Source organism: Scophthalmus maximus, chromosome 13, assembly GCF_022379125.1.
Source record: "Scophthalmus maximus strain ysfricsl-2021 chromosome 13, ASM2237912v1, whole genome shotgun sequence".
Taxonomy (NCBI): domain Eukaryota; kingdom Metazoa; phylum Chordata; class Actinopteri; order Pleuronectiformes; family Scophthalmidae; genus Scophthalmus; species Scophthalmus maximus.
Window position 1 is genome coordinate 19,805,875 of NC_061527.1, and position 23,865 is coordinate 19,829,739.

Sequence of the window (23,865 nt, forward strand, 5' to 3'; positions counted from 1 at the left end):
GCGGTAAAGTTTTCTAGTTGCGATACTTTTTTTTCCTTCTCCCTCTTCTGCGCAGCGGACAAGTGCGGCGTCGAGGGGGAGTTTAGTTGAAATGCGGTGAAGATCGACTGTGTGTGTGTGTGGGGTTTTTTTTTTTTTTTTTTTTTTTTCGGGGGGCGGGGGGTGGGAGAGAGAGGGAGGGGGGGGGGGGGGGGGGGGGCAAAAAAAAAAAAAAAAAAGCCAGGGGAGGAGGGGGGCTCCTGGCCTCTCACCGTCCCGAGACGCTATGCCGTGGGTCGGCGGCGGCGTGAAGCGGAGGGAGAGCGCGGAGCTGCCGCTGCCCGCGGGCTGGGAGGAAGCCCGCGACTTCGACGGCAGAGTGTTCTACATCGACCACAACACCCGGCAGACGTCGTGGATCGACCCCAGAGACAGGTACGTGCACCCGGGCCCGGCGGCGGGAGGAGGAGCGGGACTGACTGCACACATCCTCACAAGAGGAGCGTTCGGGGCGACGGGAGCCCGGGGAGGGGGGGACGCCAGGGAGGGGGCGACGGCTGCTGTTAGGGGGGTTTAGCGGGGCGGTGGTGCTGCTGGTGCTGGTGGTGGGGCAGAGAGAGAGAGAGAGAGAGAGACCGGGGCAGGGAACTCGCTCCGTTCCCCCCTTGACGCGATGCAGGGCTGCGGCCACCGATGGATCAGCTGAGACCTGGCAGCGGTCGAGGCCTCCCCACCCCTCCGACGGGTTCCCATGCGAGGAACACGGGATGTAACGCCCACGGTCACCAGCTAATGCTGCCCCAGCGTGTGTGTGTGTGTGTGTGAATGTGTGTGTGTGAATGTGTGTGTTTGAATGTGTGTGTGTGAGTGAGTGTGAGTGAGTGTGAGTGTGTGTGTGTGTGTGTGTGAGAGTGTGAGTGTGTGTGTGTGTGTGTGTGTGTGAGAGTGTGTGTGTGTGTGTCATATTTAGTTGTCAGGCATGTTGACATGGAGTTGGGGCAGCAGCAGCAGCAGCAGCAGCTCAGTCTTTCCGGTGTGTTTGTGGGTCAGCAGCAACATGCAGACCCTGTCACCTGAGGGTCTCTCCTCGTGTGTGTCTTCTTCATGACACAGGAAACTGACATGTCGTGTCTCCCACCTCATCGGTACACTCCTCTGCAGATTTATGACTTCCAGTGACCTGAAACATTCCTGCAATCACACACACACACACACACACACACACACACACACACCTAACACAGAGACCTATTGTTAGCCAGCTCCCCTTTCCTTTTTGCACAAAGACACCTCCTCGAGCCCAGCAGTGTGTCAGACCCAGCTCCGAGGTCTGTGGCGCAGCAGATCAACAAAATGACCCTTTAATGTGTGTGTGTGTGTGTGTGTGTGTGTGTGTGTGTGTGTGTGTGTGTGTGTGTGTGTGCGTGTGTGCGTGTGTGCGTGTGTGCGTGTGTGCGTGCGTGCGTGTGCGTGTGTGTGTGTGTGTGTGCGTGTTTCAGTCACTGGGTTTTGGGAATGGAGGGTGAACACGAGCGATGGAACTCCAACTCCCAGAAATCATTGTGCAAAAATGTGAGGAATGCTCGCTGGGCCACTGGGAAAAGCTGTGAGGATGTGCTCTTGTGGGGACTGGGATTTCACCAGAACTCCGAAAAACAGCCTCGACTCAGGCAACTCGGAGCAGACCACTCCGTGAGATTACTGGGAGTTGTTATTTGAAACCCCGGCCACATTACGAGGGGCAAAGGGAGAAAGGCAGAAAAAATCAGCAACACTCCCCAAGTGTGGAGCGGAGACGGGGAGTGCAGTTTGAATAAACTACTTTGCTTGTTGCCGCACACATCACATTTGTAAGAAACCAGCTCTCCTGCAGCTGACTTCCAACAGTAGGAATGTAGTAGCTGCATGTCATCTAGATAAGAGAAACCTGATTTCCTTTAGTCCCCCCCCCCCTCCTCACAGCAAGTTGATGAACCATTGTTGGGTGAAGCTGATAGCAAGTCGGCGGCGTTTGTAGGGGGGGAACTGTGGGGTTTTTGAATCCAACAGATACAAAAAGGTGTCGGTTATTCGGGTCGCTGTGTATCTGCACTCTCCAAAAGATGGTAGTTCTTTACATCGGCTGCAGTTACACGGACCGTTGTGCATGGCAGGATGGGGAGGGGGCCGCGGCAGAGAGATGAGAGGTTTTGGATGGCTGCTCCTGTTGAAAGAACAACAACATTTAAAGGCTCCTAGGTTAAGGATTGTCGTCTGGTATCCACCACACGTCATTATGGGCCTTAATCGCCATGAGTCACAGGCTTTAACTTTGTAAGACACACTGCTCCGCTGGATACAGGACACGAGACAAGAGGAGAAACAGAGTCACTGTGATTAGATGTGTCAAATGGAATCAGAAAAATAAAAGCAAATGTATTCAGGCTGTGGGCAGTGACATTTAAACACCACACAGGGAGGAACAGGGCTGTCTGATGCAGTCACGACCCTCTGGACTTTATCAATGTCCCGTCCATGTTTGTTTGATCCACTTCCTAAAAATGCTGCTGACAGCTCCCTGCACTTTATGTGTTCACGTCATGTTGAAAGGTTCTGTGAATTAAAACGTATGCTTTAAGGTATTCCAACAAAGTTTTGTGTTATTCTAAATTTTGACAGCCATTGCCACTTTTTTGCTGCAGACAGATATCGGTTTCATATATCGGTTATCGGCCTCTTAGATCAGTAATAATCGGTATCGGCCCGGAAAAGGCCAAATCGGTCCGGTCGCCCCCTTGTGACGAGGAAGGTGGTCTTCTTATGACCAAGGCCTTTTTGGGGTTTATTTTTTGACCCAGTGTTTCAGGAACTGTTAGTCAAATCTTTTCTTGTGGATCAATTGAAGAAAAGTTGGACCTTCTGGGTGGTTTGTGTTGGAGTTTGGCGCAACAAGTGTGAAATTTGCCTTTTGTGTTCGGCAGGGATCAGTCTGTCATATTTTGGCCGACGGCCGCCTCAGTCGCTCCTCAGTTGATCTGGCGTGTCGCGTAGCTCGCAGCGAGGGTGGGTCCGATGCGCGTTGGCCGCGAGTCCGCTGGCCCCCCCATCGGAGCGGCGTGTCGGCAGTGAACGATCGCTGAGACACAAGGGCCATTGAGCCGGGAAACATAATTGTCAGTGCTGATCGTGACATGCCTGTTAGCGCGCTCCGTATCAGCCAGAGTTCAAGTTTGCTGCCGCTGGTACATCACAGACGTCTGCGGGTGCGGGAGGGGGAGGGAGAAGCTGGACGGGGCTGTTTTGGTTAGATGACAGCGTGTAGCGAGAAATTAGATGGATGTGTGAATGCGGCGCAGTCGAGCAACTATCGGTCAAACACGTGGCTGATGCAGAAGAGCGGAATCTTGTGCTTATTGTTGATAGGATATGTCAGAACATTTACGAACAATTAGGGGGGGGTATTTTTGCCAACCATCTACAGCCTCCAGTCCGGGCTGTTTTCATTCCACCCTTGATGATGATTGTGTCTAAGAGGACGGCTGACACCCTGAGCAGCTCGGGGCGGCCCTGCCGGCTCCCGCAGATAAGCCGAGCTGCTCTGTGGGGCTTTTTTGTTACAGTGGAATGAGCGTTATGCTTGGCATGCCTACGCTAATGCCCCAGGGGCTCTGCTCGCTCGTGGGCCCCAGACAAAGCAGCAGAACAGAGGCAGTTCCCACGTGTCTGCCTCCCTCTCTCCATCTCCGGGCCCTGTAGGCCTCCTTTATTAGCTCTGTTATGCAACAGTCATGGCCGGCCTGCCGCCCAGCAAAGGGAGGCCTTTATGCTCGGTCACAAAGCACACCAAATTCAATTATTCTGGAAAGGGTGAGCTGTGTTTCCAGCACCGAAAGGTTATTCACATGCGCTGAACCCCGCTGTTATTTTGCTTCCCCCAGTGTTTTCATTATGATGGCTCTTTTTTGTCTCTCTGGTGGGAGGGGAGGTTGCGAACATGCCATCGCTTGATCCGGTGTCATTTTGCCGCATGTGTTTTCTGCTCTCGGGCAGACAATGCGCTGGTCTTGGGCTTTCGCCTCGCTCCGTTTTCTGGAAGTTCAAACCACTTTCCTGCCACAGCTCTAGGGTTGCAGGCGTCGCTCCCTCCGGCGATCCACTTTGTCCAGCTGATCACCTGTGGTTCTGATCTACAACAATATAAAACAAAGCTCAGATTCAGCTTTGCACCGGTCCTGTGTGCGTTGGTGGCTCCTCTGAAAGCAGCTCCATTCAACAGTCAAATGCTGCAGATTGTTTGTGTTTAATGTGTATATTGTGAAGAATGCTACCTAAACAGGACATGCCGAACTCGGTGGACCAACCTCGAGCTTTGGGCCGCCATTGTTCATTGTTGAGAACACTGGCGCTTCCCGTTTGGTGTGTACATTTCTGTAGATTCCTTCTTCTCGGCATAACATTGGAAAATCCCCAAACTATTAGAGGTGACAAAGAACTACAACTCATCTTTTTACATTAAACCTCTCTGTCATATGCTCATAGTTTGGTGTGTTCATTTTAAAATAACTTTAACCTCCCCCCAAATTTAGCAATGTACAGTAAAAACACTTGTATATAAAACAGTATCATGTAGTTATGACTGATTTGAGGGCATTTTAAGTGTTCATTAATCTCAAAAATGATCATTTATCCTATGAAAACACATTTTATCTTCTTCCACCTTTGTTACTTGTCATTCATTAGCTGTTGTTACACCAGCGTTCATTTATGGATGCTCAAGATTTAAGTTGACGAATGCAATGAACACTGAAAACGTCCTTGTATCTGCTCACTCTACAACATTATGTTGTTTTATAAACCATTTATGAAATCTTTACATAATTGCTAAAGGAGGCGGAGGGGGTTCTATAGGAGCAGTTTGGGGGAAAATGTTGGAAATCATGTTTTTGAATTCACTTTCTTGCGGAGACGAGGAAACTGATACCAATCTCACGTCTGTACAGAGAATTTGATTCAGGCTCAGCCTTGTTTTCAGGCTTTGTGCTAAGCTTACTGGCTGCTGGCTGCAGCTTTGATGCCGCGAGATGTTTTCGAGTCCGAGTCAGGCGCGTTCACACCAATGGGAACCTTTCTGGAACATTTAGGCGGGGGGTTGGCGCCTGGGTACAGGGCCCACTCGCTGGCCGTGACTCTTCCAGAGATTCTCCTGCTCTATTCCCACATGGGTTAACCGGGACATTTTCCCGAAATGTTACTACTGGGTGGGCTGGCAGGAAAAGTTCCGGAAAATGTCCGGAGTTCAGTGCCCGTCTGAAAGCAGCTCCAGTACACTGGCACGACATGGTGTCAACTCTCCACACATCTTGTGTTACAGTACAGTCAAGAAACACCAACTCCACTCAAGTATGACTTTGCTCTCAGCCGTCCTGACAGTTTTACTTTTGGCCCCGGCGGACCTCGCTGTGCTCCGCTCCCGATAAGACGGGCCCTTCCCATGTGTCCAGACGCTGTCTAAATGTGTACGGAGACAGCGACGTGGGTCTACTTATAGAGACCTATTTCTATTAGATTCAGCACATAATGGGAGAAGCGGGTGACTGTCCGTCTGTCGGCCTGTCAGCTGCTCCGGGCCTCGCTCTGACACGCTGCACCAGGCCCTCGGAGAGGCTGGACATGCATGACATTCCTCCCAAAGTTGTTTTCACATTTCTTTTTTAACGCAGAACGGAATTTTTAGGCCAACAACACTTGCGGCCTGTCTTTTCTTTTCCCTTCCTCAGACTCTGTTTGTGTCGCCCGCTCCTCAGAGGAGCAAACATTATGACAATGAAAACAGGTGATGTTTGTGGTGCGTATTGGAGTCTTAAAAATGGGTTAAGAGTTAAAACACGCAGATTTTTAGTTGTTGTCTCGTGCGTGTCTTCAACGCTGTTGTCGTTGTCATTACATTTGTTGTTGTTGTTTTTTTTCACGTGTGCAATGCTTGTCATCCGGAGGTCAGGCCTCGATTCTTATTTGTAGACGCCAGCAGCTGGTTTGCCGGAGCAATAAAAGACTCTCAGCGGTCGCGTGAGCTTGTCGATTCCTTTGTGAGGCTTGCAGCATCTTTCTGTCTATCTGCTGTTTTATCACTAAAGTGTCTGGTTTATTTATACAGTGAACCATCACACAATTAAACACTGGCGTCAGATATTCATTCCATGTGAACTCCCGCACCGGGGGGGGCCCTTCATTGGGCCTGTGGTGACAACTCGTCTCAATAAGCACATTTGGTGTTGCAATCAACAACTATTTTATTTTCATATGAACGGATTGAGCTGTATAAAAGACAGCAGGGGCTGCAGGAGTGTCGTAGAAATTTTGCGTTTGGTGCTTGCCATCGCTTGACCGTGAAGTCTTAGTGAGATCACTGTGGCCGAGCTGAAGAATAGTCACCCAGAGTATTAAAACACGGCTTCCTGGTTTCTGTAATTATTGTTTTTGCAGAATCTGCTCAATTGTTGCGGGTGAGAAACAATGACCAAAGGGTTGGGACGACCAAACCCGACGAGGTCCAGCGACCGAGACTCCAGTTTCACATGCCGGGCTGCTACAGATAGAAATATCCTCCACTACAACCCCGGGACGGCACAGATTATTCTAGAATTAGCGAACGTCTTTGACAACTAAATATATTTTTTGCTGGGGAAGTTGCGAGACGCAAAAAGGCCCGGCAGCATTTCAGCCCTCCACAGCTGAACATGCTTGTCATTCTGTCGGTCTCTCTTCTTTCTATTTCAGATATCTGTCTCATTTTCTGTTTCCTCCCGGACTGAAAGAGGATCCTGGAGAGTGTGTAAAATTTGAAAAACGTTGGCCCCCTATTATTAACATCAGAGGCAAGAGCATCCTAATCAATCACCGCAGTATTTGTTCATATTCATTCAAGCCCATTTATTTATTACAAATTTAAATATGAATGTCATATTCACCCTGGGGGATGTGAATAGTTTTGCAGATATCTCGTCATAAACCAAACTATTGGACTATTTGAACATATATGATCAAGGGATCGCCAAAGTTTTTACAATTGTATTTTCGGGGGGAACCATGAATAAATGTCTGCACCAAATCCCAATCCGTCTCACAGCGCTTGAGATATTTCCGTCTGGACCTGAGTGGTGAACTAACTGACCCACAGACAGACATTGTCGTCCATAGGACCAGCGTGCTGCTGGAGTGGCTAAAAACTGCCGGAAAACCACTGGCAGCACCTGCTACAGACTTACAGTAATCCCATAGGAGCTCCATAAGTATCTTACAGCAATACAGTTATTATAGAAATCGCTCCTAAGCCTCACATAGCAGAGCTGCGCAGCGACAGACCTGCGTTCAACTCGCCGGGGGTAATAAATACTGTTGACAGATTCATGGTGTCAGCAAATAGGTCTATGCGTCTACGTGTCGGTCTGACAGGAGAGTGACATGATTATTTTTTCTCTCAGGGAAAACGCTGATTGATTGATAATGATGATGAGGACGGGTTAGTCTTTGCCGTAGAAGGCAGATTTCATACAGTTGAAAGGGTCCCATCAAAAATACTCGTAAACCAAGTATGGGCCCGCGCCGTGCGCCCGCGCGTCCTCCTCTGCGTGAGTCTGACGCTCTGTGCAGCGGTTGGAGTCTCCCGAGACATGACTTGGAACGGCGGCGGCTGCTGTCACAAGACTGCGTAACAAACCAAACAATTCAGATATTGGGATCACGATCCGCGAGAGGACATGTTTTTTTTACCTCCCCGGGGAGGTCGGAGGGCAGTCCAGGACTGAACTCGCCCTGACGTCACATCCAAAGCTTCCTGTGGCCTCTCCCCTCTCTCTGTTCTTACAACCATTTTATATCACAACTACTGTTCAGAACCTGTCTATTCTGAATATGGCTCCATATCGTTTGAATGCCTCCGATTCTCCGCCTTCGGTCATTATTTACATTCAACCCGACGAGAAAGGTGTGACCTCCCTGTCCCAAGTGTTTTTTAAGTATTAACTAGTGTCTCGGACATATGTTTACCTATAACAAACACTTTAACGCAGGAGTAGGTGGGGGAGTGTGCTCTTGTTTGCCTTGTGCTCGTGCTTGGCTGCACATGGCTCCTGTGAGAATCCCTTTTTACACACTGTCACCAAGCTGCTGCCCGACCGTCTGCACGAGACGCGTGCACGAGACCGGCGCTCGTGTAAACACGCGTGGGTCTGTGTCAGGGCAATAATCTGTGCTTTTCTAGAAAGTAGTGCTGCGTGATGCTGGGTGGAAATGACGAGGCAAATAATCGGAGGGTCACGGGATGAATCTGAAGAGAGGATCAACAGGTACAGAAAGAACAACCTAATCTATTATGTAACCTTTGGTGCGGAGTCATTAGTGGACTTGACATGGTTTTAAATGGTTTCCACTTAATTGTAATTTTCACTATTTTATGACTTATCTTTATGCAAAAACCATACAATTTATCAGTTCATTGAGGGAAATAAACAACATTTGTGCATTGCAATGATGAACAATAACATTGACCAGCCCTACATGCAGCCTGTAAAATTTCCCCAAAATGTGTGAGATGCAAAGGGAGTTTACTGAAATTGAGGCATTGTTGAAGTTTTTTTTTTTTTTTTTACAAGCTTATGTGATTCATCGTCAGCCAAGACTCAGCTCAGTACAACCTTACAGCACTGAAAGTGCTTGTAAAGCCTTTTTATTTCAAGGGGGAACTTCTGTGTTTAGTGGAATTTATCTTTGAGCCACGTGTTGGCCAACAAATTGGCGTCAACATCTAGTTTGTCCTGAGTGTGTCCAGAGAGGAGCTCTGCTGCTGCGTCGTCGTCTGTCTCCTGAGGAATGTGGAGCAGAATACCTCGGCTCCTCTCTCGGGGCCGTCCCCTCATTGTATGCAGTCGTTAGCCAGGATCGGGCCTCGTGCACCGTCTGCATTGTGAGCATACTGTGGTGGACGGGGTCGCTGCCCCCTCCCTCCTTTTTTTTTCCCTCTGTGTTGATTGATGGTAATCAGACAGCGCAGCCTCCAGGCCCACCGGTTCACAGCTCACTGATGTGTGGAGATTAGTTGAGTTAGTTATGTGTCAGCCTGATGTCATTAGCTGGGCCCTGTCATTTTCACTTTTACAGCATGACACTGTGTGTCCGTGCTGATGAGGCCCACGGTTTAATAAATCATTACACTTTGGCCGCCTTTTATTTTTTGGACATTTCGTCCCTGCAAATTCAAGCTTTAAGGAGTGGGAGTGGATTTACCAGAACAACTTTCAGTTTTAAGAGTTTGCCCCAACCCTAGCAGTGACTGTAGGTGTGTGAATCCAGGTTTCACACAAGAAATCTGTCAATGAAAAAAGACTCAGGTTTCACAATGCAAGCTAAATGATGCACCAAGGAGGGTAATGTCATGTTGTAGCTTCTATACCAGATGTATATACACACTAGAGTTATGACATTCAAATCTGAACGGACCTTTGACTAATATAGAAGTTAGATTTATGCCCTGGACAACAAGCAGAGAGCAACAATAAGGGTGGATATCATGAATGTACTTAGATAAATGTTTTAACTTAATTTACAATTTTTATATTAAAATGTGTGATAAATATCCAGCTTTAACCACAGCAAAGCATAAACCCCACTTAAAAAGAATAAAGTCCAAAGCTAATGGCAGTTAACACATATGACTAAACATTTCTGTGTCGTAAAACTAGATTTCATTTCATTTTTAGATTTTTATCTAATCTTCCATTACTGTTACGCCTTTCTGGATTTGTATGACAGTTTTAGCCAAAGGTTTGTGATGTTTTAGGGACAGTGTGTCCAAGTACAGCAATTCAGCGTATTATTTGGTATATCGAATGTCCTGTGCAAGTCCAGAGGCATTAATTCATAGTCTAATAGTGTGAACATTTCTTTTACATTAATCAATAAAATCAGTTTGGTCTTCTGACTTCCTGGACTGATGTGCCTCGTCCCCAAGGAGCACTGAGCTGAGCACGTTTTAACATTTTACATCTGACAATCGCCATCACAAAATAGTTTCAAAGCAGAAGAGGCTCTGTCCCAGCAGCACGTGGAATCTGCAGTATCCATCTCTGAATTATCCTTTATTATCAAATTCTTTCTATTTTTCTTTATCTACTCATTGTTTTATTTGCTTTCTTTATATGTAATAGCTGGAGCTTGGGTTTGCTGGCCCACTTGCTTTTGAAAGTGTATTGATTATACTAACTGTCACACATAAGCTATAATTGGGATATGAAAGAGTGTTGAAAAAATGTATGTCACAGGAAATGGTTAATTCTGTTCAAATCAGGGATGAACATCCCCTCATTTTCTCCAGCTAAGGCGTTTGGATACATGAACTACGTGAAAAAGATTTAGTCCATTTTGGAAAATGCATAAATATAAGTTTCCTGTATTCATTCATTCATACTTTTAAGGCCTCACTCATTGTTTGAGTTTTTGATCTAAAACAAAAGCTGGGGCACAAAATATTCATTACAACAACTTTCTGCTCGATTGACATAGAAAACACATTTTATAAACAAGACAAATGAGGCAGAGCAACAGGAAAAATGACATAATGGGAAACCTGAAAAACAAATTTCTGTAAGAGTATGTATGATAAGAAGAATTACATCGATTTTCACATCTGTAAATCCACATCCTATCTTTGATTAATATTCAAGATGAAAAAGAGGGGAGAGCTTTGAATCCCTGTCAGGGCAAATATTATGTAAGAATTCGCTTTTACTTCTGGAGCTCATATTAGAGATCTGCGTTCCTCTGGGGGTTACTGTCTGTTGCACTGAATTGATTCTAAATCATTTTAGGATCACTAAGCCGCTGACGTTTGCCGACTGCGTTGGAGATGAACTGCCTCTCGGGTGGGAGGAAGTTTACGACCAGCAAGTGGGAGTTTACTACATTGACCACATTAACAGTGAGTACAGTGTCTCAATTCAGAAATATCATTCTGCCCACAGACAATTTTAGTCTCTCAGGGGACGCCAGATTTCTGCATTACTACTTTTTGTCATGCACTTGTCCTCAAGGTTGAATGTCCACTGAATATCGCCCCTGTGCTCTGATGCTTTTGTATCTCAAAGAGGCCACAGCGGCGCCTTCCCTTTATTTTTATGTGTTTTCATATCATCACGCGTCATCTTCACCACTTTGCCTGTCAGTCACCTTTTGTCGTGTCCCGTTGTCAGAGACCACCCAGATTGAGAACCCGCGGACTCAATGGCGGCAGGAGCAGGAGCGCATGCTGAAGGAGTACCTCGTGGTGGCCCAGGAGGCCCTCAAAGCCAAGAAGGAGATGTACCTGGTCAAGCAGCAGCGGTTGGAGCTGGCTCAGCAGGAAATGTTGCTCTGGCACGAGCTGTCCGAGGAAAACCGCTCCATCACCAGCAGTAAGACGCGCTGATGTCCAGCTCTGACCAACTAAACTCTGCCTTCTGCAGCAGAATTATCATCATGTCCTGTCTCCGTGTGCTCTACCCAGATGCCACAGTATGTTGAGGAAATTTTTCTGCTGCTGTCAACGTGTCTGTCTCTGACGATCCCCTTCGTCACATGTGAACGACAAACTCCTGAAAATGTCCAGACGCAAATATTGTGGACATTTTCCAGAGATTGTGTCTGAAAACAGCTTAGCACAAGGTTACACGTGAGAGGTGTGAACGGGAGGGTTCCATTAAATAAAAAAAAAACGTAACCTCAGCTGACCTCATTTTCTTCCCTGGATATGTATATTGTTGATGTCCCTTCAGGAAGTGGTGGGGGATGTTCCTGGTTCACCCCACCCTTCTTTTGAAATCACCTCCACCCTGGTACCCTCCTGGCTCCAGCCAGCTGTCTCACACCAAGTGGCCTGGGGGGGTCTACAGCCAGCGAAATGTCGGGAGATGACACTAAACCCCCCCCTCCCCTCATCGCCTTCATCTCTTACTATAACAAGTCAACTTTAAAACCGTCACTGTCAACTAACTGCTAATCTTCCTCTGTCCTTGTCTTCTCGTGTGTCCACAGCGCTCTCTGGCTCGTCTTCAAACGCGAAATACGACACTGACCAAATAAAGGTGGAAATCGCCTGTAGACGAGAGCGGGTAAGTCATTATCGCAGGAGAACAATAGGCTGCAGCGAGGGGGCCCTTTTGGGCAGAGAAGGGGGCTGGGGTGTGGCCCCTACAGGATACTGTGGCTCTGGCTCGGGGCCTCGAGAGGATGGGGATGAGATCATCATCAAAGGGTCAGGCCGAGGCTAGGTCACTGACTCACATGACCAAGTTGGACATTTCTCTGAGATCAGTCAAATGGGTGAGGGTGTTTCCTGGATCAGGGTCATTTGTCCCTCAAGAGTCATTCCGAAAAGATGAATAAGACTTCAATCGTAATGTCAGTGTTATTGCAAATAGAACAACTCGAGAGGAATTGTTTTTCTATGACAGTGTTTTACAATTTTCCTGTTTCATCTAACAATGACTAACAATTCCTAGAACTACTTGACGTCAAGGTGATAATCGACCATGTTTCCAGCGAAAAGTCAAAGCTCATCATTTTTATATCTGTAAATATCAGAAAAATCTTTAGAAAAAGTAGTGTGAAACTAGTGAAATTTTCAATTGGAGCTTTGCGATGTGGATAAAATCAATATCACAATAAGATTTTACGTAACAGGCCTGCCCCATCCAACGTCCAAGCTTGGGTCCAAGCAAAGATATCTCAATATCTTTTGAATGTTATGTCATGAAATTTGGTAGAGACGGCAATGATTTACAGGATAGATTTGTCCTCTCTTTTTTTTTTTTTTTAAATTAGGGACATTCCCACATCAGCGGCCACTGTAATTTGTGGTTAGTGCTAAATAGCAACTGCAACGGTGAATGTACAGTATTATATCGGCTTAACACTAACATGTTGACATTAGCATTTAGCTGCTGTGGTTTAGTAGGTAGAGTCGGTCGTCCACTAAAACGAAGGTCGGTAGTTCTCCCAGCTTCCGCTTATCCACATGCCAATGCGTCCTTGAGCAAGACACTTAACCCTGAATTGCCTCTGGCGGCTCTTCTGACAGTGTATGCAAGAAAAAGTGCGGTAAATAGCAGCGCTGTATGAATATGTGTGAATGTGACTTGTCCTGTAAAGCACTTTGATTGGTCTATAAGACTAGAAAAGCGCTATGTATATATATATATATATATATATATATATATATATATATATATATATATATATATATATATATATATATATATATATATATGTACCATTTTGTCCATGCTGAGTAAAACTAACATTTTTCGTCCTTGCAGAGGCAACACAAACACTGCACACGGCATCTTATCAGAGCAGAGAGATGCAGAAAAACAAAGATCATTTTGTAAAACAATAACACAACACGACAATTGCATCACAGTATAATTCTACTGAAAGGGCCACTCCAGTCATTTAGTAATGCTCTCCCATGAAGTTGATGGACTTAAATAGGTTAAAAAAAGAAGAAGAATCTACACTGAAGTATTAAATTCTGATGAATGATTATCTTAAACTTGAGAAAACTTTTCTTCAGAGCCACAGAAGTCATTATAGAGCTGTTTTCATTGGTTGAAAAATATTCCCCATAATGAGTCACAGTGACGGTTAAAATGTTTGTGTTTGTCCAAAACGAAACTCTGATCAGACATCATTCCCAAGAGAGAAAAGCCTCCATGTGTGAGATCCAGTGTATGTGGACGTTCAAATGTACACCTCTGTATAAACATTCCTGAATGTGAATAGTCATGACTTAGCAGCTTTGGCCAGTGGTGGCGGCGCAGAGAGAAGCCCATTATGCGCCGTGCTAACCCAGCGCTCGGCCTTGTGTCCGCAGCTCTGCAGACTGAAGCAGGAGCTGGCCCAGGTGAAGCAGGAGCTGCAGTACAAGGAAATGGGAGTGGAGACCCTGCAGGAGTGAGTGTTCCTCTGCCACTGTGTGTCCCAGGCCCACCCTTCTCCTTCATACAACACTCTGCCCCGCTCCCCCCCCCCCCACCCAGTCGCCTCTTCCCTTTTTTTACTCCCTCTCTTCAACTTCGACTTTCTGTATTTGTTTTCTTTTTCCTCTCCACATGTTCATACATTTTTTTTCCTGAAGGTTTACGGAGTAACATATTTGAAATATGCTTTTTTAAATTTCATTGTTCACAAATGTAATTTGATGACACTGTTTTGAGACATTATTTGGTACATGTAAATGAAAACTTGCAAAGACTCGTATCAAAAAGGTCTTTGAACCGTATAAATATTGAGAGGAGTTTAAGAGAATAATCAGGAATGTTCGTTAGCTTTTTGTTTAGAGGCAGCTTCCCTTTTTCCTTTAGCTTGTGTTGGTATTTAAACACACACACGCACACACAAACTCTGTGCTGGGAACATTTCAGAGCGGTTCCACTGTTAGAAATAGTAGCTCCACCTCTCGAAGTAGAAAAAAAAAAGAAAGATTGTTTGAGAAAAAGGCAAATGGAGGGAGTTTTTTGATGGAAAAGGGGACTCCACCTCAGGAAGAGGATGCACCAGTGGAGTGCAGGGAGCCAAGGCTCGGCCTGGAGAGGAAGTTGCTCCATGGAGAGGGGGGCGGGGTGGGCTCGAGAACAGTTTCAAAAAACACAGAGATATCTGGCAGCAAATTCCTCTGCACTTCCTGAGTCCTGGCAAAGGGTCTCTTATCTCTTAGATAATACGTGACTCGAGTGATTCCCAGAATAGCCAGGAGAGAATACACAGCTTGCATTAAACATGGACGCATCCTCCCCATGCTCGTATGTGTGTTTGTGCCTTTGTTTGCCTGTGTGTTCTGTGTGTGCGTGCGTGTGTGTGCGTGCGTGCGTGCACAGCCTATTGTTTCTTCTCTTTGGTTTTTGCCCAGCAGGTTTGAGGCCTGGAGGGACCCTATGGTTGTTGTTTGTTTTTCTATCTCAGCTGTTGTCAGCAATATAGGTAATTGTTCTCCACGCCATGGCACATCAGATAAAGCAAACAAACAGTTTCTGATGTAGAACCCCCCCCCCCCCCCCCCCCCCCCGCGCGCTAATCGTCGCTGCTCGACTTAAGGAATTCAGGAGTTGGAGTCAGGAGTTTATCTCTTTTGGACAGTTTGGCGTTGAAGCGTCTTTTCTGCTCAGCTGATATTCCACCTTATCTCGAGAAATGTGTCAAATTTTCAGATGCTTCAAATACCTTCAGCGATTAGACCTGCACTGATTTGACGGCAAACATCTCAGCTGGTGGTATTAAAGCCCTTATTGACGTAAACATATTGTTTGTTAAGAAATAGAAAGAGCATATTTACTTCTGAACAGAAATGCAGGTTGGGGGGGTTTAATACAGGCCGGCACTGAGAGGGTGGGTCCTGCTTTCTTTCTTTTTTTTTTCTTTTTTTGGCTAAGCACATAAACTCCCGGGCTCTGCCAATGGGGTAGGGGGAACAAAGCAGGACTTGTTTAGGGAGGAAGAGGCAGGGTCGGGTAGACGAACAGTACCTGCTGTTGAAAGGGAGTGAAAGAAGCCGGCTGTGGTGAGAGCAGGGGCCACGTGCCAGGCCCAGTGATGGAGGAGGCACGATGCGGCGCTCCTCCAGCTCCCACCAACAACCCCTTCTCCCTCCTCCTCCCCATCCTGAGAACCCATCCTCCTCCACCCACACTGAACAAAACAGGCCCGGTTCACTTAAAAGCCGGGGAGCAAAATTAGCTTTGGCAATTTGATTAGTTTTTGTTATTTCATAAGCAATAGACACTTTGATCATGCAGCGTCTAGACTGGAAAACTTTGGATTTCTTTCTGCTGGTGCTTGATTCCGAGGGTTTCAAGTAAGATTTCGCCTCCGAACGAACGAACGGGGCTTGTGAAAGCAGCACTTACAGCCCTGAGACAATGTGTCAGCATTCACACCGGCCCGTCACATGTGCGTCAGTGTTAGTATTTCATAATTGACCACAGTCCTGGATGTGACCTCCCACACACATACTTCAGATGTTCATCTGATGATTGTTTCAATTTTCAACAGATCAAGCATGAAGCTCCACCCTGTTACTAGTGTAGAAGGAGGAATGTCATTCTTTATTTGAAACGACTTGACTCTACTTGATCCTTGTGCAAAACTACACTTGATGAATGTAGATATTGTGTAATCGTGCCCAGCAGGTCGTCTCAATTATTCAGGGGTGTGTCCAGATGCACAAAGCAGGTTTAGTAACAAAAAATCTGAACCTGAATTGAAGGAAACTCGGTGTTAAACTTGGAGTGACACACAGATGATGACTCTAACTCTGACTCCGTTACCCTGGTTTACCCTGGGCGCGTAAACTTGTTCGCTGGCAGTTTTCTTCCCCAAAACCTGAGGTACTCTATGTCCACATCATGGATTCATCCTCAGCTCAGAGCAAAATCTACACACTGTTCGTCTTTATAATGTCAATCAGTTCCCCTGCTCTGAAGTATTTACTGTACATTACTGTAGTTATCACTGTTGAATCAGGGTGGAGCTTCAGACACAGGAGACACTCGTGCTGTGGTTGGTCACTGACGGATGACTGATGGATGACTCCTGTCATTGTTTGAACACAGGCTCCAAATAGTCTGAATTGGTTTGAACTGCATTCAGGTTACTATGTGGAAATATGGTCAATTACTTTTAAAATGTGTTTTTAATTTATCTGATTTTTAATGATGAGGCTGTTACTTGGTCGGACTGTGAGGTCACAGTGTGCACAAAACAAAACATATATATTTTCAAATGTGATTGTCCGTTCGGCAAATTTAGAGCAAGAGGGAACTGTCGCATCAAACAGCAGTTCTGCCGGGGGGGGGCCATTGTCGGGATGAAATATCTTCATCACAGTTATGTGATATGATGCTACCAGCGCATTCACCAATGTGTGAATATGCCTTAGCACGTGACATCTGGGCACTCAGCACCCAAGCGTGAATCTCAATGAGTGCGTTTGTGTCGCAGGATCGACAGGAAGATGTCGTGCAGTCAGACGAACTACAAGCTGGACGAGGCTCAGGCCATCTTCACCGAGCTGCGGAGCATCAAGAAGGCCATCAGCACCGGGGAGAAGGAGAGGCAGGACCTCATCCAGGTAGCTATTCTTGTTCTTGTTCTAGTTCTTTTTTTTTTTCTTCAATAACCGCTACTTCCTACCATCAAAACATCACTCCTCCAGTGTTTGTCTTTGAAATATTCTATGCTGACCTCTAGTGTCTGTCAGCCTCCACTGTCCTGCTGCCTCTCGTCTGAGGGCACATTTCCAGACGCCTGAATCACCGACCACATCTCTGATTTTGTCAGCAAAGAGAAATACACGATTGAGTAATAGATAATTAATAATAGATGGTGATTCATGCTGATTATCTGGCAGCATTTACCCAAGTTTTTCCTCCTGTTTATGATTATGATTTCTGTTGTCTTTGCCACATCACAGTGAGACATCGATAACTTTTATTGCCTTACTTGTATTATACTATTGTTAATGTTCACGTTTTGTTGCTAATCACCATGTAATCCCGCAGAGCCTGGCGAAGCTGACGGTGAACTTCCAGAGCGGCTTGTCCATCGGTGACTCGATCAGTGAAGTGGTGAACAGCACTGGAAGCGCGGGCGACTCGTGTAATCTGCTGCAGCAGTACTGTGATACTGGCTGTCAGACTGACATCATGGGAGAGGTGAGAGGAACTGCTGCCTCTCCCCTTGGCCCCTTTAAGACACAGAGTCAAAGGAGGTTGGGGGATGAATCAACACAAAGAATATGTAAAACAGGGCACAAGTTGTGGAAAACTCTGCCCTAAAAGAACGACCAGTTGTTCAGACGATGACTAGATAAACTGCGTGAAGCTCTCTATACTCCCCTTATTCATCATGAAATGACTAATGGCTAATATTATGATTCACTATGTTCCTGTAATCCATGTCTCCAAAACTATTTTGTCATTTGACTGCTGTGACCCAAAGTCACTTTAAATCCTTTTAAATTCCCCGTCTCTTTTTTTTTTCTCAGTACGGTTCACAAGATTCCTCGCACTTGGTGGACAAAGTGAAAGTCAATTGGCAGTACGAGGAAGCCAAGAAAAAGTAAGTGTGTCTGGTTTGTTTGTTGTTTACCAGTCATAGTACTATGACACACCGATCCACGAGCCCCGGTCGGTCCCCTCTCCTTCCTCGGGCTCCGCACGCCGTCCAGTGGGAGGCGGCGTTATGAATAGTATTTGCGTCTGGTGGCCGCGGCTGCCGAGCGATGTCTGGCCAGCGGAATGAGCTGGGTGGTCACATTCTTGCCTGGCCACGCTGCTGCTGACTGTGTGCTGCCTTTGTGCGCGCAGCCAGAGCGAGGACTACCCACCGCCTGCCTTGTTGTGCGCACCCTGCTCCTCCGCAAGGTGGTTTAATGTACACACACTCTCTGGTTAAATATAGCTCTCTCCTAAGCGCAGTGCTAAATTACATGTTGGCAAAAATCAACACTGAGCGAAGCCAAAATTCCTGTTAATTTAGGAAAAGAAGCTGCTTCAGAACTAGGTTCTGACTGTTTTCTACTGATGGATGCTCTCCTGGTTGGACATGGTATGTTCCGGCTGTGATGAGATGATAACAGTCACTGTGTAATTACGCTGACTTCTTGCGCACCTTTTTTTTTTCATATTGCTGTGGTGACTGAGCAACACCAATGCCAACCATGACATCAGGGAGGGAGGGAGGGAGGGAGGGTGAGAGAGAGAAGGGAGACCTGTGGAAACTTGCATGCTCTGTCACTGAGTCACTTTGTCTGAAATCCAGCACACACAAACACAGTTATATCATCTGGGCTGAGGGCTCGTTTCTGAGATCCCACTCGCCTCCGTCTGAATCAACGTGCCTGGTGACACTCACCTGTGAGGCCACTGGCTAATGCAGCAGGTAGCGCAGGTAGAAATCACCATGACGAATGCTGTCGTCACACTCCAAGCATTAAAGGGGGCAGCAAGCGATTGTGGAGGAAGCTCGTTTCTCTCTTTGTTGTTGTTGTTGTTGTTGTTGTTGTTGATCTTTCGACTGCACTGGTCGGGGACCGGAAACTGCAGCCTCGGTATGTGAGAGACGGACGCAGCAACCACCAAGTCGAAACCCCTGAGTTGTAGCGTCTGACGCTAGCGCATCTCTCAAGGTGTTGGGGAGTGACGTTTACAACCTGCACACATAGTGTTGTGTGGTACTTTTGATTCTCAGAGCCAGGGCTGCACGCACAGAACTGACAGCCCCTTTGAGCTTCTGCTTGGCTCACGTGTGTGGCCCTGGAAAGGGCATTGTAGCATTAGTTTGCAATCTCTCAAACAATTTTGTTAAGTACCCTTTTTTTTTTAATTGATTGGTTAATTTTGATGGATTTTTTTTGTTTTCAAGACAGAATTGTGTTTCTATGGCAGTGCAGCCTCGTAAACCAAAATGATGTTGCAGCATTTTAAAAACATATTAACTTCTAAAGAAACGTTTGACATTTTTGAAAAATAAATCTGAGGGAAGTAGCAATATGTGTATGTTTGACAACAAAACTCAGTACAGTTGTATTGTGATTATGTGATAACAAAAGTGATGTGTACTTGTATTGTTGATTATTACAGAGTGGTGGATTCTGCTTTGAACAGATATTTCAACTGGAAAGCTTTGACTTGTGTCTAAATGTCGCCGTTTATGAAAAACGAAGGGTGTGATCTGAGTGGAGGAGGAGAGGAATAATGGAATGAGGTTTGACATTGTTGATCTTGGCATGTGGATATATGTGTGTTCGAGTTACGTGTGCCAGGCACATTTGTCTCCTAGAGTTATCCAAACAAATGTTTGCACCCAAGGCGGACACGGCAGGTACTTGCCCGACTATGAATTTGTCACGCGTATCCATTGTTGAACAAGTGCCAAGTGTATGGAGATCATTTTTTTTTAAAGAGCACTGCCCCTCTCTGCCGCTCCCTCAGGGTGCAGAGCATACAGCACCAGCTAGCACAGCTGGACAGTGAGAGCTGGTCGGGGCGGGCGGAGGCGGACCGGGACCGGGACTTCTTGCAGCTCCTGCGCGAGAAGGAGGCCCTGCTGCAGGAGCTCATCCTGGTCAGCAAGCAGCAGCACCCCGCCGAGACGCTGCTGCAGCTGGAGGAGGAGCGCTCCCGGCTGGAGGAGGAGGTGCAGAGGGCCCACAGCTCCCAGAGCCAGGGAGCCAATCAGAGGTGAGCGGAGCGACAGTCTGTGCAGTCACATTTTGGGTTTTTTGGACACAGGGTTTTTAGGATCATGAAGTTTTAACTGATATTATCGTGCTTTAGATGTCACAATTTCTCTTTACGGTGTGAGTTTATATTATATTATATATTGTAGTCAGGTTCAGCATTGTAAATCAGTTTTAAAATGAAGACTCATATAGACAAATATTACTCATACTTATATTCCCTTTCTCGGGGCAGGTTAATAAATAACAACAACTAACTAAAAAATGCCATCAGCACCATGTCAGATATTGTAATGACATTTTAAAGGCACATCGCAAATTGTAGGTCATTATTCTACTGATTTACAGCCTGATGTGACATTTGTGCCATAAACATAATAATAATATTAACATAATAATTCAGAGATTTGTTATCTCACTTAAATATTTCACCCACTTGGTGAAATGTTGTTGGTTATTTTTGAAAAAAAAATGGAATATTTTCACCTAAACATAAATTCTAAAATATTTAAATGCATGTTCTCACTCGAGGTTCCTCCAGAGTTATCATGTTGATAGTCTCAAGTGTTTTCAGTCCATTAGGTCGAGTGACAATATCTCATTAGAATGTCTTCACTGAATGAGAAAGTGTTTAGCTATATATTAACAGTACAGTATTATAGAGATTCGTACACAGCACATGTGTAAAGGGAATAACTCAAATACCCTCATCCTGTGTTCAGCGCCTGCTGGCTTCTGTATTTTACAGTTGAATTAAGATCCAAGCATGGAAAGATGCACACTCTTCTTTAGGATCGACCACACATATTGGGGAGGAATTGATTGCCGGCTTTTTTTAACTTATTTAACCACATCTCTTGTGCGTCACTGTGCGATTCCTGACAGAATCCTGCAGCAGGAGAAGAGGAACGCTCTGCTCAGACAGCTGGAGGAGGCGACGCGTATCACCACCTACCTTCACTCCCAGCTGAAGAGGTGCAACGCACACACTCATCCTGGAAGACTCCAGCTGATCTTCATCGCAGCTCTGTCTTTTCTAACGTGTCTCTTTATCTTCCTCATGTCCAGTCTGTCGGCCAGTTCTCTGACGGTGTCGTCCAGTAGCAGCCGGGGGTCTCTGGCCTCCAGCCGGGGCTCCCTGGCATCCAGCAGAGGCTCCCTCAGCTCTATCAGTTTCACTGACATCTACGGTCTCCCGCAGTACGACCGCCACGAGGGGGCAGGGGAGCCTCTCGAATCCCACTTGCGCTACCTGCTGCCCCTGGAGACTGTATCCAGAGACTGCACCATGTTTAACCCTGACCCACTGACCCAGAGCAAAACCAAACGCTCCCACGACACCCCGCAGTCCTTAGCCTCGCTCTCCTCCCGCTCCTCGCTCTCCTCCCTGTCGCCGCCCAGCTCTCCCATGGACACGCCCTACCACTCCGGCCCTCAGGACTGCCCCCTCACCCAGATGACAGAGGAGTACATGGAGCAGGCGGGCCGCGGCCTCTTAGAGGGGCTGCGGGCGCAGTCGCAAGCCCTGTCTCACACGGCCATGTTGAGCAGCGAGGACACGGTCGGCCCCGCCGCCGTGCATCAACTGGACAACAAGAGTCTTCGGGACAGCGGGGCTCAGGCGGCTTTTACTTCCACAGGCAAGTAAAAGATGGCTTGACTCTGTTTCAAACAGTGAACTCTGAGTGATTATTAACTGGATGTTTTTCCTTTTAAGGGGTGACTCTGAGAGGAAACAGCGCCAACAGGAGTGGCAGGAGGGCCCGGAGAGTCTCTGCAGGGGTGTCCGAGGACGCTCTGGCCACAGACAGCGGCGTTTTCGAGGCATGGGGTCGAAGGTGAGAGGAAGTCGACACTAACACTGCTGAAACAACATAAGCAGAGACCACAACACCCGATGCTCCAACCCATGAGCACTCAGTAACTATTACTACATTATCATATGAGTAGACAGAAATCACGGGTCAGACCACACCCATCGCTGAGCTACATTTCCATCTCAACTACGCTCACCTGGAAAGTTTTTTGACTGTATCTTATCGCGGTGACAAAATCTGTCCAGAGACACACAGATACTTGCCAAAGGACTCAAAACTGCCCCTGTGGTAGTTGCCACCACAGTAGATGTCTCCTGTGTTTAGGAAGGTTCCTAGAGAGCTGTTCAAATTCTTTAAATGCTTAGGAAAGGTGCTTCAGTGCTTCCTTTACTATCTCCTTAAGCATAGGGTACACAGGACCTTCCTACGCGAAAGAAAAGGAGAAATAGATGCCCCCTAATTAATTTCACCAGCCATATTTTACATTACGCACCATGCACGAACGTAAATGATTAAATCCGAAGTAGAAGAAGAAAAGTAAAAATTTGTCTGAGAATGGATCATGTAAGTTACGGTTGCCTATGAAGCATTTCCATCTGATGCCATACGGTGGTCATGTCGATAAATATGAGTGGACAGGAGCGAGAGCAAACATTCTCAATGTGACCTTTATTTCAATTCCAACCTCGGTAGTAAATAAATATTTTAGTTTAGTATGAATCAATCTGCTTAGAACACACATAAGATGTGCTTTTTGTAGTCCATTTTCGGAAATGTGTAGTTTCACCACAACATCCGCAGTCGCTTAATCCCGTAGTATAGTGTAAGAGGAGTTGGATTCTCTAAGCCCCGCTTTCGGCTTTTGTCAAGTCCTCCTTTACACCTTTCCTTGACCTCATGACGATTTCCATCGAGGTAAAGGAAAAGTGGTTAGGGAAAAGCGATAGGAAGGACTTTCCCAACCCACCCCAGGTCCACATTTTGCTATGATGAGGTCTTTGGAGCAACTGTGCCGCCTAGTGTCAGAGGAGAAAACTGCAGCACCTAAAGTGAACACGGCTGCTCTAGTAGTAGAGGTATTGGTGTGTTCCTGTCCCAATGGAATATAATCATATTACACCGTCAATTGGGTTGAAATAAATTGATTTGGGTAGAAGTATCGCATTCGCTTAGGAATGGCTTTTAACATCCTAAAGAAAGTAGAACATATCATGGTGCTAAAATGGTATTTGGGTCAATGCAATATCTTCAGATAATTCAATTCAAAGTTTGCGTCCAGTTAGAGAACATAAAAAAGTGTGTTTAATCGTCTCTTTGCTCCAACAGGGCGGAGGAGTCAGAGGAGATGTCGTACATGAAAGAGCCAACGTCTGTGAGCGACCCTGCCCAGATCCAACTGGGGCTGCTGTGAGTAAACTGTTAGTGTAGACTGCAAGTGTGGGCGACCGTTAGTGGCGACCTGTTAGTGTCTAACTCCACGTCCTTTCTGTTGAACTCTGCTCTCTACAGGTGGGAATCTAACTCTCAGTCTCTCCGACTTCATCTGCTCCAGCTCAAGAACTTAAACAGGTCCACTGTGAGAGACAGCTATAAAGTGTGAGTACTCTTCAGTGTTGACGATTAAAGGACCAGGTTGACATTTTATAGCGGTAGATGAGAAGATCAGTATTCATATCTCCTAAAAATGTTTAACTATTCCTTGTGGCGTTCTCTCTACAATAGAAAACTGTTTTTCAGAAAGTAAATCGTGGGTCTGTGTGAAACCCCATCTTGTAATTATTTGCAGACCAGTCGTGTTATTCATGTTATTACTGTCATCGAGAA

General features: G+C 46.3%; 1 protein-coding gene across 1 annotated transcript in view; it reads left to right on the top strand.

The window, feature by feature from the left end:
- The first annotated feature begins 201 nt into the window (after positions 1-201).
- Positions 202-23,865, top strand: part of wwc3 (WWC family member 3) — a 28,144-nt gene continuing 4,480 nt past the window's right edge. The window contains exons 1-14 of the mRNA XM_035646694.2: positions 202-414; positions 10,821-10,930; positions 11,202-11,402; positions 12,022-12,098; positions 13,862-13,941; positions 16,984-17,113; positions 17,544-17,696; positions 18,029-18,102; positions 19,977-20,225; positions 21,110-21,199; positions 21,293-21,864; positions 21,942-22,062; positions 23,368-23,448; positions 23,551-23,637. Of these exons, the coding sequence (XP_035502587.2) occupies positions 266-414; positions 10,821-10,930; positions 11,202-11,402; positions 12,022-12,098; positions 13,862-13,941; positions 16,984-17,113; positions 17,544-17,696; positions 18,029-18,102; positions 19,977-20,225; positions 21,110-21,199; positions 21,293-21,864; positions 21,942-22,062; positions 23,368-23,448; positions 23,551-23,637 (2,174 nt within the window). The 5' untranslated portion in view covers positions 202-265. The remainder of the gene's footprint in view (positions 415-10,820; positions 10,931-11,201; positions 11,403-12,021; positions 12,099-13,861; positions 13,942-16,983; positions 17,114-17,543; positions 17,697-18,028; positions 18,103-19,976; positions 20,226-21,109; positions 21,200-21,292; positions 21,865-21,941; positions 22,063-23,367; positions 23,449-23,550; positions 23,638-23,865) is intronic.